The sequence below is a fragment of the Anolis sagrei genome, chromosome 6 (assembly GCF_037176765.1).
Source record: "Anolis sagrei isolate rAnoSag1 chromosome 6, rAnoSag1.mat, whole genome shotgun sequence".
NCBI classification, from domain to species: Eukaryota; Metazoa; Chordata; class Lepidosauria; order Squamata; family Dactyloidae; genus Anolis; species Anolis sagrei.
In genome coordinates, this window is record NC_090026.1 from 59,072,221 (window position 1) to 59,088,412 (window position 16,192).

The 16,192-nt window shown below is 39.0% G+C and overlaps 1 protein-coding gene across 5 annotated transcripts in view; it reads right to left on the reverse strand.

Moving 5' to 3' along the window:
- PTPN3 (protein tyrosine phosphatase non-receptor type 3) overlaps positions 1-16,192 on the reverse strand; it is a 147,575-nt gene that overhangs the window by 17,753 nt on the left and 113,630 nt on the right. For all 5 annotated transcript variants that reach the window (XM_060781441.2, XM_060781442.2, XM_060781443.2 and 2 more), the window contains 4 exons: positions 13,314-13,404; positions 11,817-11,878; positions 6,904-7,050; positions 3,459-3,587 (listed from right to left, as the gene is read on the reverse strand). In XM_060781441.2, coding sequence (XP_060637424.2) covers positions 3,459-3,587; positions 6,904-7,050; positions 11,817-11,878; positions 13,314-13,404 — 429 coding nt within the window. The remainder of the gene's footprint in view (positions 1-3,458; positions 3,588-6,903; positions 7,051-11,816; positions 11,879-13,313; positions 13,405-16,192) is intronic.

The window sequence follows — 16,192 nt, forward strand, 5'->3', positions numbered from 1 at the left end:
AAAATGGTTGCAAATGGAAAATGTTTAAGAAGTCCTGGTACAGAACATAGCTACATCAAATGTGAGCCATGTTACATGAGTTACAATTGATTTTATATACCATATCAATAATCTTTTATTGAACCAGTCCCTTTGGGAAACGATGTGCATAAGAAGGCTGAGTGGTTACCAGTGAGTTGCATTTGATAACACAGTTATCTAAGTCCTTCATCTCACCCCATATATTATTTTACAGAAGAAGGAAACTCACTGTTGTCAAGAGCAATTTTCCAAACTTTATTGTAAGTCACCAAAGGTTCCTTTTGGTTACAAATCCTATCCATTCTCTACAACATCAGAGAATGTATATATTCACACAGTAGTGACAATGAAAGTACTAGAATTTCATCTTCCATCTTACAGAATATAGATTGTGAATTGATTGTATATGAAGTAGAGAGGCAAGAACAATATGAGACTCAATGCAATGCAATGCAATGTGTGTAAGTGATCATAAAAAACATTATGTTGTTTGATTTTATTTAGTTACAGTTTATCAGGGTTGGCACCCAAATTGGTCAGAGATCACCCCCCCCCCCAGCTCAATTGACATTGAGGTAATACCTATGATCTTGAGAAAGCTGCTGGGATGACCCAGTCTCAGTCTGCCTCAGAGTACCGTATATTCCGGCATATAAGACGACTGGCCGTATAAGACGACCCCCAACTTTTCCAGTTAAAATATAGAGTTTGGTATATACTCGCCGTAAAAGACCACCCCTCTTCCATCGCACACCAAATAAAAAAAAATACATCAGATTTGATTTCAAATCCAAGACTATCAAAGCAGTATCCAGCTCTTCTGCTTAGAAATGGAGATGAGTGCCAACCCCCAGAGCCGGACACGACTGGACTTAACGTCAGGAGAAAACCTTTAGCTCACCTGTAAACTCCTGTATGTTTATTATTTATTTAACAGTTGTGGGTCCATGGAGCGTAATAAAGTTCTATAAATTTTTACCTTACCTTACCTAGAGTGAGACCAGGGCCGGGTCCAATGTCCTTTCCCCAACAACAACAACAACAACAATAATGGAAACCTAGAATTGGAAGGGACTCCAATGGCCATCCAGACTAACCCTAATTCTGCCAGACAGGAACACACGTCCAATCCCTCCCGACAGATGGCCATCCTGTTCTACTTAATAATAGCAATAACAACAATAATAATAGAACCCTAGTCTTGGAAGGGACCTCAATGACCATTCAGTCCAACCCCATTCCTGCCAGGCAGGAAGACACAATGCAAGCCTTCCTAACAGGTGGCCATACAACTCTGCTTAACAATAACAACAACAACAGAATGCTAGAGTTGGGACTCCAATGGCCATCCATTCCAACCCACTCACTCCTGCCAGGCAGGAAGACACAATGCAAGCCTCCCCAGCAGGTGGCCATCCAGTTCTAGTTACCATATATACTCGAGTATAAACTGACCCGAATATAAGCTGAGGCACCTAATTTTACCACCAAAAACTGGGAAAATTTATTGACTCGGTTATAAGCCAGGGGAGGGAAATGCAGCAGCTAGTGGTAAGCTGGGGGGACAGAAGTTGTCTTAAAGCCATCTTGTGCAGCTTCCAAAACCCAACACGTGAGAACATTTTGCACTGCAGCCAGATATTTCCAAGATCATGCCCAAAGGGTTTGATGAATATACCCTTTTTGAGATAGATCTAAATCAGGCATGGGCAAACTGTAGCCCTCCAGGTGTTTTGGACTTCAACTCCTACAATTCCTAACAGTCAGTATTTGAGAACACAGAAATGCTGGACCAGTCTAACAACCACCATGTCAGACTCCACAGAGAAGCCATTGCAATCCACAAGAAGCATGTGGACAATTTCAACAGAAAGGAGGAAACCATGAAAATGAACCAAATCTGGCTACCAGTATTTTAAAAAACTCCTCTAAAATCAGGGCAGTAAATAAAAAAACAACACTCAAAAGCAGGGGAAATCCAGACAATAAAAAATCAGGACCAGCTAACACCTCCCAAGAAAGGATTCCCCCAGGCAGGAAGCAGCCAGGCTTTGAAGCTGCAAGGCCATTCAATGCTAATCAAGGTAGCCAATGGCAACATTCCCACTTGCCTCAAGCAGACAAGAGTTCTTTCTCCCACCCTGGACATTCCACAGATATATAAACCCCACTTGCCAAGTTTCCAACAGACCTCGCAACCTCCAAGGATGCCTGCCATAGATCTGGGCAAAACATCAGGAGAGGACACTTCTGGAACATGGCTATACAGTCTGGAAAACTCACAGCTGTTAGGAATTGTGGGAGTTGAAGTCCAAAACAACTGGAGGGTCACAGCCTGATCTAAATGCAACTTTTAGCATTAAAGGAAAATGTGTTCATGATTTTCCCACTTAATACACACATTGTTGGCATGGCTGGAAATGGGTTAATTTCTCCTGCTATTAAAAAAGCATGTTCTGGATATGTCTCAAAAGCTAAACTATCTTAGAATACTATTTTTCCAGAGGTATATCTGGTGATGGGAGTTTGTGCTCAACAGAACCGAGCCTTTTGTGTTTTTCTACAGTACTATTGATGTACCCTGAAGAAACGTAGGATGCTTCTCTACCAGGCATGGGCAAACTTTGCCTATGCCTGGTGTTAGGAATTGTGAGAGTTGACATTCAAAACAATCTGATAGAAAACTGGGACTTGTACTTTGGTATGGTACTGGCTCTCTTAAACAGGGAAGGCTAAGGACCTTGTAAAACTACAATTCCTGTGATTCCATGGCACTGAATGGAAACTTTTTCTTCCTCCCTCTGCAGGCTATTTAAAACTTTTAAAACTTAAGAGCGGCTGTTCTTTTAGAGGGAGCTGAGCACAGAGAAAGGAAAGAAACCCCAAAGAGGGGGGAAAGAAGAAGTTTCTCCAGCAGGACTTTCTCGGAGGTGCCTTTGTTTTCACTCTCCTTGAGTAGCCTGCCTGCCTGCACTGTTTGAGGAAGGAGAGGAGAGGGAGGAAGAGGCCTGAGCTGGCCGGGAATGGGAGGCTTGGGGGCAGCCTCTTCTGCCCCTTTTTCCTTCAGGAGGAGGACGGGGAGGAGGAGGAGCGGCAGTGCTGCCGGGGGTGATGGCCAGCTGGGCTTGTGCAAGGGCAAGAGCAGCAGGCTGCGCTGCTTGGGGGTGGCGAGGGGGGAGGAGGAGGATCAGCAGGTCTGCCGGGAGTGGTGGCCAGCTGAGCTGCGATACCAGCAGGCTCCCTTTGGCCTCTGATGGCTGCTCGCGTCCCTCGCTCTCAGCATCCTCAAGTGGTGGAACTTATAGCTGACACACAAGACGACCCCCCCCCCCCCACTTTTAAGATGACTTTCTTGGTTTAGAAAGTCGTCTAGTATGCCGGTTTTTACGGTATATAACCCGATATGATGCAGAAGAGTAATAAGAATAATCACTTACTTCAATATTCGTAATAAGAATTTCTCTGAAGACGTAAGCAATGGTGCAATCTTCAGTGCAACACTTGATACGAAAGTTGCCGAATTCCACAATGGCAGGGGGATCTGGCCAATAAGGATGGCATTTGGTCTAAGATAGGGGGAAATCCCAAAGTTGATGTAAGGATTATATTCAGGTTTTCTATCTAGCAGAAGTTGCACCATCTCTGAGAAGGTTACATTTCATCTGTTATTCAATGTTAACAACATAATTTATTTATTTATTTATTTACAGCTTTTATTCCGCCCTTTTCACCCCGCAGGGGACTCAGGGAGGATTACAGTGTACACATATATGGCAAACATTCAATGCCAATTTTTGACATACAAACATATACAGACATACACAGAGGCTATTTAACCTTTTCTGGCTGCCAGGGGAGCTGTTGCTTTTATCGTCCATATAAAGGTACATAGCAGGAAGGCAGTAACAATGTATCTGTTATCACAGTCCTTATAATACAGTCAGTCCTCCACATTTGCTGGGGTTATGGACACAGGAAACTTGTGTAAGTCGAAAAAATGCAAATTGGAGGATCTACAGATGCCCAGAGATAACATTTTAAATCAAATCTGAGAATAATAAACACTGCCATGAGTTGCATTTCTGACAGTTTAGAATCATAGAATCAAAGAGTTGGAAGAGACCTCATGGGCCATCCAGTCCAACCCCCTGCCAAGAAGCAGGAATATTGCATTCAAATCACCCCTGACAGATGGCCATCCAGCCTCTGTTTAAAAGCTTCCAAAGAAGGAGCCTCCACCACACTCCGGGGCAGAGAGTTCCACTGCTGAACGGCTCTCACAGTCAGGAAGTTCTTCCTCATGTTCAGATGGAATCTCCTCTCTTGTAGTTTGAAGCCATTGTTCCGTGTCCTAGTCTCCAAGGAAGCAGAAAACAAGCTTGCTCCCTCCTCCCTGTGGCTTCCTCTCACATATTTATACATGGCTATCATATCTCCTCTCAGCCTTCTCTTCTTCAGGCTAAACATGCCCAGCTGCTTAAGCCGCTCCTCACTGGGCTTGTTCTCTAGACCTTTGATCATTAGTCGCCCTCCTCTGGACACATTCCAGCTTGTCAATATCTCTCTTGAATTGTGGTGCCCAGACGCAATATTCCAGGTGTGGTCTAACCAAAGCAGAATAGAGGGATAGCATTACTTCCCTAGATCTAGACAGTATGCTCCTATTGATGCAGGCCAAAATCCCATTGGCTTTTTTTGCCGCCACATCACATTGTTGGCTTATGTTTAACTTGTTGTCCACGAGGACTCCAAGGTCTTTTTCACACATACTGCTCTCAAGCCAGGCGTCCCCCATTCTGTATCTCTGCATTTCGTTTTTCCTGCCTAAGTGGAGTATCTTGCTCTTGTCCCTGTTGAACTTCATTTTGTTAGTTTTGGCCCATCTCTCTAATCTGTCAAGATCGTTTTGAATCCTGCTCCTGTCCTCTGGAGTACTGGCTATCCCTCCCAATTTGGTGTCGTCTGCAAACTTGATGATCCTGCTTCTAACCCTTCATCTAAGTCATTAATAAAGATGTTGAACAGGACCAGGCCCAGGACAGAACCCTGCAGCACTCTGCTTGTCACTTCTTTCCAACATGAAGAGGAAGCATTAGTGAGCACCTCTGGGTTCGTCCATTTAACCAATTACAGATCCACCTCACCGTAGTTCTGCCTAGCCCACATTGGACTAGTTTGTTTGCCAGAAGGTCGTGGGGGACCTTGTCGAAGGCCTTACTGAAATCCAAGTACGCTACATCCACGGCATTCCCCGCATCTACCCAGCTTGTAACTCTATTGAAAAAAGAGATCAGATTAGTCTGGCATGACTTGTTTTTGATACATCCATGTTGACTATTAGCGATGACCGCATTTTTTTTCTAAGTGTTTGCAGACCACTTCCTTAATAATCTTTTCCAGAATCTTGCCTGGTATCGATGTGAGGCTGACTGGACGGTAGTTGTTTGGGTCATCCTTTTTTCCCTTCTTGAAGATTGGGACCACATTGGCCCTCCTCCAATCTGCTGGAACTTCTCCCGTTCTCCAAGAACTCTCAAAGATGATTGCCAATGGTTCCGAAATGACTTCCGCTAGTTCCTTCAATACTCTTGGGTGTAGTTGATCTGGCCCTGGGGACTTGAACTCATTTAGAGCGGCCAGGTATTCCTGGACAACTTGTTTCCCAATTTGGGGTTGGATGTCCTGTAATCCCTCATCCACTCCATCTTGCTGAGGTTGAAGATGACTTTCTTTTTGTGAGAAGACCGAGGCAAAGAAGGTATTAAGTAGTTCTGCCTTTTCCCTATCCCCTGTCAGCATTGCCGCATCTTCTCCTCGAAGAGGCCCCATCGCCTCCTTGTTTTCCTTTTTTCTACTGACATAAGAAAACAAGCCCTTTTTATTATTTTTAATGTCCCTGGCAAGCTTGAGCTCATTTTGTGCTTTAGCCTTGCGGACCTTTTCCTTACAGGTGTTGGCTATTTGTTTGAATTCTTCTTTGGTGATTTCTCCCTTTTTCCACTTCTTGTGCATGTCTCTTTTGTGTCTTAGCACAGTTAGAAGTTCTTTGGACATCCATTCTGGCTTCTTTGCACTTGTCCTATTTTTTCTCTTTGTTGGCACAGTTTAGAAATCAAAATCAAACAGTTACTGACCTTTGTGAGCCTACTTTCAAGATTCAGAGTTAGATTGTCTCCTGCCTTGTATCATGAAACAATCTAATTCTGAATCTTGAAAGTAGGCTCACAGAGGTCAGTAACAGTTTGACTTTGATTTCCAAACTGTCAGAAATAAAACTCATGGCAGCCCACATACCATACATTACAGTCGACCCTCCAAATTTATGTTTACTTGTGGTGTTTATTACTCTCAGATTTGATTTAAAACGTTATCTCTAGGCATAACACTTTAAGAAGGTCTGACAAAGCATGACCTTCTCCATACGAGAAACAATTTAATTTTGGTCACTGCAAATAATTAAGAGATTTCATTTGATTTATTTTCTAACTTTCTAATATTTGAATTTTTCCATAAGTTTGACATAAAAAACTAGTGATCTAAAAATGATATGGGAGAGGATAAAAGTTACAGATGGTCTATCTGTATGTGGTGGAGTGCAAATGCCAAAATATCATTCTACTAATCCTAAAAATACTATTAGCTACCTTGTATTTTGTGCGAAAAAGCTTGATGTAAATGGTTAACAAAGCAAAACAATGGCTTTATGGTTGTGACTGCCAGTATAAAGTCTCTGATATTCACAAGGTGCAGTTTATTACTTTAAAAAAATAGAATATTGAACATCGAAGAAACCAATTTCATAAACACATTTCAATGTACATGAAAGTCTTTCTACATAAACTTCCACATGCGTAGAATGTATTGAACAGCAATTCTACCTACCCGCCCTCGTTCTGTGAGGGTTGTCAACATGATAATTAGTGACAATTTGTGATCCCAAACTGCTTGCCAGAAATGCACACAGGTATGTGGAAGAGGGCCTTGAGTGGCAATATATTTGTTTACAATGCCAGTGGAATATATCTCCATCTATAAGGAAAAACACAACTGTACATAAATGTCAATAGGAAATTATTTGGAAAAATTGTGATTAACAATGGCAGTGATGAAATATCCATGTATACATACACTACCCACCCAAAAATACATATACACAGAAGAATTTGAAGTAGTACTCAAATATTAACTGAAATTTTGAATAGATGAAATTGGCAGTTTAAGATATGCTGTTTTGGACTTCAGCTCCTAGACACCACAGCCAAAACACCTGGAAGTTCAAAGTATAAGAAATGCTACATTAGACAATACCTTGAAAAGAATCAGTATGTCTTAAAGGCCAATCCACACATGTGAATGGAATACCACATGAAGGCATGACCAAATTTTACATTCTCCATGGAGTATTCTTGTTATGAAGCAGGACAGACTCAACTTGCATCGACCTATATTCCAAAATATGCTTTCATTTTAAGTGTAGAGTTGATTTAATCAGTTTCTATAGAAATGGTTCGCAGCCACTAAATAGTGAGCAGTGAACCAGCACATCTTCCCCTGAGGCTAGGACACAAGACGTCATACATCCATGGATTTATTAAGCCACAGGTCTAATTTACTTGTATTCACTCAACTATAATGCACCAACAGTTGTAATGCACACCTCAATTTTGAAGGTGTGTGATGCAAAAAAGAAGATTTGTTGTCAAATGTAATGTGTAGCTTCCCCTTGCCTGTCGCCCATTCTGTTACCTGCCCCAGAACAGCCAACAGGCAAGAGGAAGCTGTGCCCCTCAATCAGGCCATGGCTGGCAAACTCACCAACCTCAACTTGACAGACTGGCAGTGGCTTCCCAACTAAGACCTCATCCACAAAACCTTCAAAAACAAGGGGGAGGTTTTCAAGACCTTGTGAATGAGGCCAGTTGGGAAGCCATGCCCCTCCATCAGGCTGAAACTGGGGAGTTTGCCAGCCTCAGCCTGATGAGTGTAAGGTTTGCCAGCGTTGGCCTAACTGAGGGGCATGGGCGGATTTATGTGCACAATTCTAACATGCCATCAAATCAAATGTATACCTTTTGGCTAGGTAATTTAGCCAAAAATGGTGAGCATTAGATTTGAGTAAATATGGTCATTTAGTGCCTCAGAATGTGAAGTTAACAATCAATTTAGATAAGGATATGTTGGTCATAGACTTATAAGGTTTTTTTGTTTGGTTGGTTTTTTTTTGTTTTTTTTTTGGTCGTGTCAGGAGCAACTTGAGAAGAGAGAATTGTGTGAGAGAATTGGCAGTCTGATGCCCGGATGTTTTGATGTTTTTAACATCCTTGTGGGAGGCTTCTCACATGTCCCTGCATGGAGAACTGGAGCTGATAGAGGGAGCTCATCCACGCTCTCCCCGGATTCGAACCTGTGACCTGTCGGTCTTCAGTCCTGCCGACACAAGGGTTTAACCCACTGCGCCCACCGGGGGCTCCAACTTATAAGTAAAAGACGTATTTCCTACAATCACACATCAATTTAGTTCACAGATTTTTTTTTAAAAAATATATTTTTACCACTTGCAATATATCAAAGACCCAAAAAAGATAGTTAGCCAAGAATCATAATAAAGTTCAGGGTGAAGAAAGAGGTGTCTTCTGGAGTCTTTTTATTTTGATCAGAGCATCATAATTATTTTCCTTTAAAGCTCAAGTTCACAGAAGCAAAGTCAGGAAATAATATATGAACAAAAGTATGGTATTTAATTATCTGTACAGCTTATACATATAACTTATGTTGGTTGTGGCATATATGAAGTTTTAAATGTAGTTGCATTTGAAGCTCTCCCAATGTAAACATTTTTTCAATGTTTTTTTCTTTCTCCACACTAAATGAATTCATAAATTATAAGAAAATATGATGACAAATCAAACGTCAAATACTAAAGAACTACGCAATTAGTTCTACATGACTGGCAAAATTCCAGTAATTTCATTGCTCTAAGTCTAAGCTATTTTTACATGTCCATACAACATTACTCAAATTACATTGAGATTTAAATATATATATATATATATATATATATATATATATATATATAAAGAGTGAAATATACTACTATGTGAAGTTGGATGAATAATTTTCCACAGCAATATTTTATGAATGTTTATAAAAATTAGCCTCTTTTAAAAAAATCATTTATTTAATAACACTAATTTTTTTTCAACCACAGTGAAAATACTGATGTGAACAGCCTGTTTTCATGGGTCAACACAGTGAGATCCAGCAATCACTTATTTTTAAAGCACGGCATTGTCAAGCGAACAAATGCCAATTCTTGTTTGGTTACAAAAGCAGTCAGGTTTCTTCTCAATTTTCACCCAGTTATTGCAGCCTGAATAATTCATCACTCTTTACTATAACAAGGAAGAAATTTGAGCAAGAAATGTTTTCTGTGATTCACTTTTGCCAAGAGTGCCACCATTTAATCTTCAAGAGCCTGCTGAGTAGAGGAAAGATATTAGTCCCGTGACTTATTATGGAGATAAGGTTGTTTTATCACCATAGGCCTTCTACAAAACTTCTAGATTCATAGGAGGGAAACACCAAATGAGATATGAAAGTAATTTCAGATATTAAGACATATTTTCCAAATCACACATCTGGATGAATTTTAGATGTCAGTCCAGATAAACTTATAACTTGATAAGCTGACATCTACAGCCTCGCATTATTGGAAACTTGAATGTCAGGGAGCTGCTGGGGCTTAGGAAATGTTGGCTTTGTCTGTGTTTGTCCCATCTGATAAGTCATTGTTTTCAGCCTCCTCACAGGTTAGTATCCTCAGGTCTGTACCGACTATACCCACTCAGAATAGCCCTGCTCATTCTGAGGTGTCACAGGGGTGGTGAATTCATTGCAGGCACCTATCCAAATTCTTAGGGTACTATCCCAGGCACTGAGGAAAGTTTACTATTTCCAAAAGTTAAATTATGCGTAGACAACCAGATCTTCTTGCAGTTTTGGTTGTGTCCCCATAGGTTTTCGTTTCCCTTGAGTCTTGATTTGCTCCTTTGTCCAGGTTTGTTCTTTAGCCCCAAATATCTCTTTAACCTCACTCTCTGGTCCCCCGAGATTCTTGTTTTTTTGTTCTGACTTGTGGCTTGATGATGACTTACTCTTGCATCACAATCACTGGTTAGTCCCATAACTCTTGACAGAATTTAGACTGTGGCCCACAACCATCCTGAAGAAGTATTTCTCCCCACTGTCTACCTTTTTAGCTGAATGTAATATGTATCAGTACTTGCTGACTGAACTGAAATATGGCTTAGCTTTATCACTTTAGAGAGATACAGACTGCAGTATTCTCCAGAATAACAGAGCTAACTAAAACCCGATCCTTTCATCTGAATTTGCTCATTATTTTATTTATTTAATAGGACTGGAGGAGCCCCCGTGGTGCAATGAGTTAAACCCTTGTGCTGGCAGGACTGAAGACCAACAGGTCGGAGGTTCGAATCTGGGGAAAGCGGATGAGCTGCCTCTGTCAGCTCTGGCTCCTCATGCAGGGGACATGGGAGAAGCCTCCCACAAGAATGGTAAAACATCAAAACATCTGGGCATCCCCTCAACAATGTCCTTGCAGACTGCCAATTCTCTCACACCAGAAGCGACTTGCAGTTTCTCAAGTTGCTCCTGATACACACACACACAAATAGGACTGGAACCATAATTCTTACTACACTTGATCTTTTTGCTCTGTCTTTATTTTCTATCAACCTAAAGGCCAAAGGAGATGTGTCATTAAATGTGGCTCCTTACATTTAATATAAACATGTTAAGATATGGGAACAACAGAGCAAACCTAAGAACAGAATTTCACCTTATTCCTCTGCTTGGCTCTGATGAAAAATTATTTCCTAATTATTGAAAACAAACTTTTCCATCCTTTTTTCAAAATAAAGTAAGCCAAAATTAAGGTTTAGCTAAAGGCAAGCAGGTGAATTATTTCATTTAGTCAATTTATATACCACTGCACATTATTTTAAGCTTGCTTTTACTATATCTGTGCTATACACATGTTTGCTTATAATTGTATTAAGTTATCTATGAACTGAAGAAATAAATTAATAATCCTATCAAATATTTATTTTCTAAAGTGTGAAATTTGGCCATTGTTTAATTATGAAAAAGAAACTATACTAACAAGCAGGGTAATATTTGAGAATCCTTTCACTAAGTATTTAAAGAATTTTCTAGTTCTACTATTAACACTTTAATGCTTAATAAAATATGTTAGAAAAGAAGGAAGTAAACCATATATTGGTATCAAGCATATTTTTAAAAGATTCTAATAGTAAACCCAGAAATGTTAAGTCTTTAAATCTTGTGTTTCCTATATTTTTTCCATAATTTTTATTGTGGGTATATAGTTACATAAAAAGTGGGGGAATAATTGGTTTATGATAGGAAAGTGGGAAAAGAGATAAGAAAGTGAGGAAAGAGGGGGAGGGAAGGACACACAAACCCCTCCTCCCATCTGTAGTTTCTACAGATGTTACTTACCAAAAGGTTTGTGTGAGTATGCAAATGAGAATATATTAATATTCAATGTACAACTTCCTAATCTTTTTTGCAGATACATTTTATACCTATCAGAAGTAAAGATAATCCTTGGCTTTTGTCTTCCTATTTGTTAGCAAGATTTGAGTACACAAAGGTATCTGAGTAATTTTGTTACTACTAAACTTTGTAAAAGGTCATCTGTTTTAAGCACAAAATCCTTTTTTTGTTCAGAAGTAATTGGTATTACTTACATTCACATAATTTGCATTTATATAATTTTCCTCTCCTTGTAATACCACTCGCGTAATATCATCTGTTGGAAGAAAAGTAAGTAATGAATACTAATTATGCTAAATGAATAAATGTAGTACAGATCTTTAAATCAAATTGAAGGGAGAAGGAAGGGTCTATTAACTGCACAAAAATGAGCAAACGAGCAATTTGTTGGCTAGGCAAGCTAAACAAGACTGCAGTGCATGAATAAAGTCATTTTTATAAAAACACTGCATAAATAATAAATGTAAGAGAAGGAAGAAACATGCAACCAAAACTCCTGTTCAAGGCTATAAACATCATGGAACAGAAGTTTTTAAATACAATTATTGGCTCTCCAGGGATGAGATGGGAGCTGGGTGAGAAATACAATGAGATGCTTACTTCTGCCTAGTCATCTGGCACTAAACCAACACCTTGGCTAAATCCCAGAGTTGGATGGAACTAGCAGTCCCTGCCCTTGTAAAAGGTAATGCCATGAAAAACTGAGGAAGTGTCATGAGTTGATTGAATGACATTGTGATTGGTGTCTGGCTAAGGGTTTATTAAGGCTTGCCAAAGCTGAAGGAAAATTGGAACCTGAAAAACTGCATTATGGAGAAACAAAGGAGGTAAAGAATTCATTGTGGTATGAAAAGTACTGATGAAGAAAAACTGCTAAACTGACATAACTGACCTGAGACCTTTTGGTGTAAACAACACATGTTTACATGGTCAGAGACAATTACTCTTTAAGTCAAGGAAGTCAGAAACAATGGTTATAAGGAAGAAAAACAACATCTGTCCGGAATTCAGTCTTAGCTGAATGACAGGTGGAAAACAATCCAGAACAGCAGCAGCAAGAAGTTGCTACATAAAGAGACATTTTTTCTCTTCAAAAATGTGGCAGATTTGTGAGGAATGCAGCTTGTCCACTTGCCTCCTTCTAAGATGGACTGAATGAAGAACAGTAAGTATGGATGACTGAATGTATGTGGGGTAAATGCTGAGTATATGTTCCTCCTTTTGTCTGTGTAATCAATATAGCTACTATAAAACCATACGGTACGTCTACTTCTTTCTCTGCAAATGCCTGATGCAATCTGACCCACTGAAATGGATTAAAGAACATTTTTAAGGTTCAAAAAGTATTCACGACAGAGGGGCACAAAGACTGACTCTTTAATTACTTCTGAGATTGCTAAGAATGCTAATATTCTCCCTTTTCTTGTTATGTTTTAATAACTCAATAGGGCACACCTTTCCCATTCCTAATACAAGTATGACTATCTTTTCACATGCTTCAATGTCCCATTCCTCACTTCACTGACACGATGCTTTAGGCTTTAGCTCCCTCATATTCTATAGACCTTTAGCAATTATTCAAATTTATTTGGGAGGGAGGGGATGTACTATTTTGCTCCCAAAATGACAGATATGACCTATATTTATATTAAAGGGAATGAGCATCTAGATAAATACTGTAGAATACTTACAAGGTAGAACATCTTTGTATCGATTTTTATCCATATTCTGAGGTAGCTTTGCACAGGTAATAGCTAAACCTGGTTTTTTTCTGTAAAGTTGCTGGAAGATAATAAAGATAATAAAGCTTGGCTTTGATAAATAGTTCAGTTAACAAAAAGGCTTCTATCATTTCTTTTGAATTAATTTCAGATTGATTTTTACTTTAAACAATGTTTAGCACTTCTGTTAAGCAAATCAAATAAAAAGCACTCAAATAAGTTTAAAAGAAAACATACTTCCGCCGAAGTTATTTTAGCCAAAACATCAGCAGCAGCTCAAACAGAACCTTCATCAATAAGGATTCTTTCTCAGATGAGAAAAACCTAATAGACATAATTGATGGCCACCAGAAAGGTCCTTTTAAGATTAAACTTTCCTGTGGAATATTTATATTGAAGCTTTAAGATGGAAAGATTTTTTTTGTTAGAACTCCTTTTTTGGGTGAAAACTTTATGAACTTCAAGTAGGGAATCGGTATATAACAGATACTGAGGCTTTTAGGAGTCTCTTGAGTCAGGATAAGAGAAATGCTTTTATTTGTTTGGATCTTAGGATACTGCCCAGTACAGATGGCTTGCCAGTTAATGGTACTGATACTCAAACCTCAACTTAGATATAGGATGGAAAAGAATCTACCTGAAATCAAAACACTCAAGGAAGACACTGATTCCATACTAATTAATTTCACAATGTCCAAGATGTGTTAAGAGATAAATCATAATCTCGCATTGAAAAATCAACACATTTGCAAAACTTGTGATGCATAAAATATGCATAAAACCATGTTGATGTTTTAAATTTGCAAACAGATAAAATATATACAGTTTAAAAATACGCAGAACTTTGCTTTAGTCAATAAACTATATATACAAATGTGTGTGCATTCAGAGAAATGCATAAACAAATGGGGACATTGAGGAAAACATGCATGTGAAACGAATACAAATTTGAGAGAAAAACAAAGCCATGTAACCTGCTACTAACCTAAGATGTGACAGGAATGCAGGTGTCCCCTGGACAAATTATCTTTGTGAAGAACTTTGGTTGAGGTGCTGAAAAAATCCAATGTGCTAAAGACACCACTCTGCCACTATTTTGCAGACCATGTGCTCTCCTCCTTATTAAAAATGCAAGCTTTTGTATGCCTTCCATCCTAATAAATATATCACTATCTTCCATTTAAACTCATACAAGGCTAGAAATTACCCTCATCTCTAAGTTGGAGTTCCATGGATAAGTTTGTGATCGGTCTAAGCTCACCATTTGAATGTACTCTCACTGATCTTCATAATTTTCCTGATGGGTGTTGAAAGAGGAACTCCTTTAGTTACAATGGTGCCAGCTACCAACTGAGATCCCTACTGTGTCATTCTGGAAACACGATCATAAGGTATTTCTCTAAAACTCTTGATCCTGCTAAGGAAATTGTAACTGCTACAAACACTGCATGTGTGATCGATCCACAGTGCACTAGGTCTTGGTAAAAGACAAGCGTGTCCAAGACCTGCAATAGCAACCATCTGGTTTTCCTCAGGATATTCTGGAGGTTAGCTCACCAATCTTGGAACACCCTTCCGTGAAACATAAATCCTGAATTTATGATGTCTAGATCTTTGAACAAATGTTTTCCCCAGTTTATAACAAAAGACACATAACATTAGCCTGAGTATTTTTCAAGTTGAAATCCTTTGAATACAAATAGCTGAAAATGTTGTTCCAACAGGGATTTGGCATGCTTCTGGGGACTACAAACACTCCAGTAGTGCTGCTAGGAAAGCTGTGGACATTTTTGGCTTTAATGTTAACAGTAACTGTTACTTTGATAGTGACTGTTAGGTAATCAGAGAATACTATAAATATACATTTAAAAGAAATTATGAACAATATAATGGAAGAAAAAGAGATGCTTGGCAGGAAGCATATATAACATTAATTCACAAGGAGAATACAGATCCCACAAATGTTAAAAATTATCGTCCAATCTCCCTCTTAAACTGTGACTACAAGAATTTTGCAAGCATAGTTGCTGCAAGATTCAAAGGACTACTTAAAAAAAGAGTTAAGGAAGATCAGAGAGGATTCCTCCCGAACAGACAGATGAGGGATAACATAAGATCAATCTTGAATATAGTGGAGTATTACGAGAAGAACAGACAAAAAGAAGTAGGCCTTCTCTTCCTCGATGCCGAGAAGGCGTTCGACAACATAAACTGGGATTTCTTAACATTCACATTAAAAGAAATGGACGCCGGCCACCAGATACTAAATGTCATAAAATCCATATACGCCAAACAATCGGCAAAAATCATAGTGAATGGACAAAGCACCAAGAAAATTAAAATACAAAAGGGAGTAAGACAGGGATGCCCCCTATCCTTGCTACTGTCTATACTGGTATTAGAAATTCTTCTAGAGGACTTAAGAACAGATAAAGATCTAAAGGGCACAAAGATTAGATCCGAGGAATATAAAGTTTTGGCATTTGCGGATGATGTAGTATGCATTATGGAGAATCCGACAGAACTTGCTCAAACAAAAATTAAGAAATTTGGGAAGCTTGCGGGCTTTAAGATAAACAGAAGTAAAACCAAAATACTAACTAAAAATGTCAAGGCAGATAGAAAAGATAAGATCACTAAAGAAACTGGAATGGAAATAGTAAAAAAAAATAAATACTTAGGAATAACAATTTCTGCATCCAATGCAAGCCTATTCAAAGACAACTTCGAAAAGGCACGGGGAAACATCCAAAAGAAATTAAAAAACTGGAAATACCTTAATTTATCTTTACTGGGAAGAATCTCTGTTATCAAAATGAATGTATTGCCCAAACTGATTTTTCTGTTTC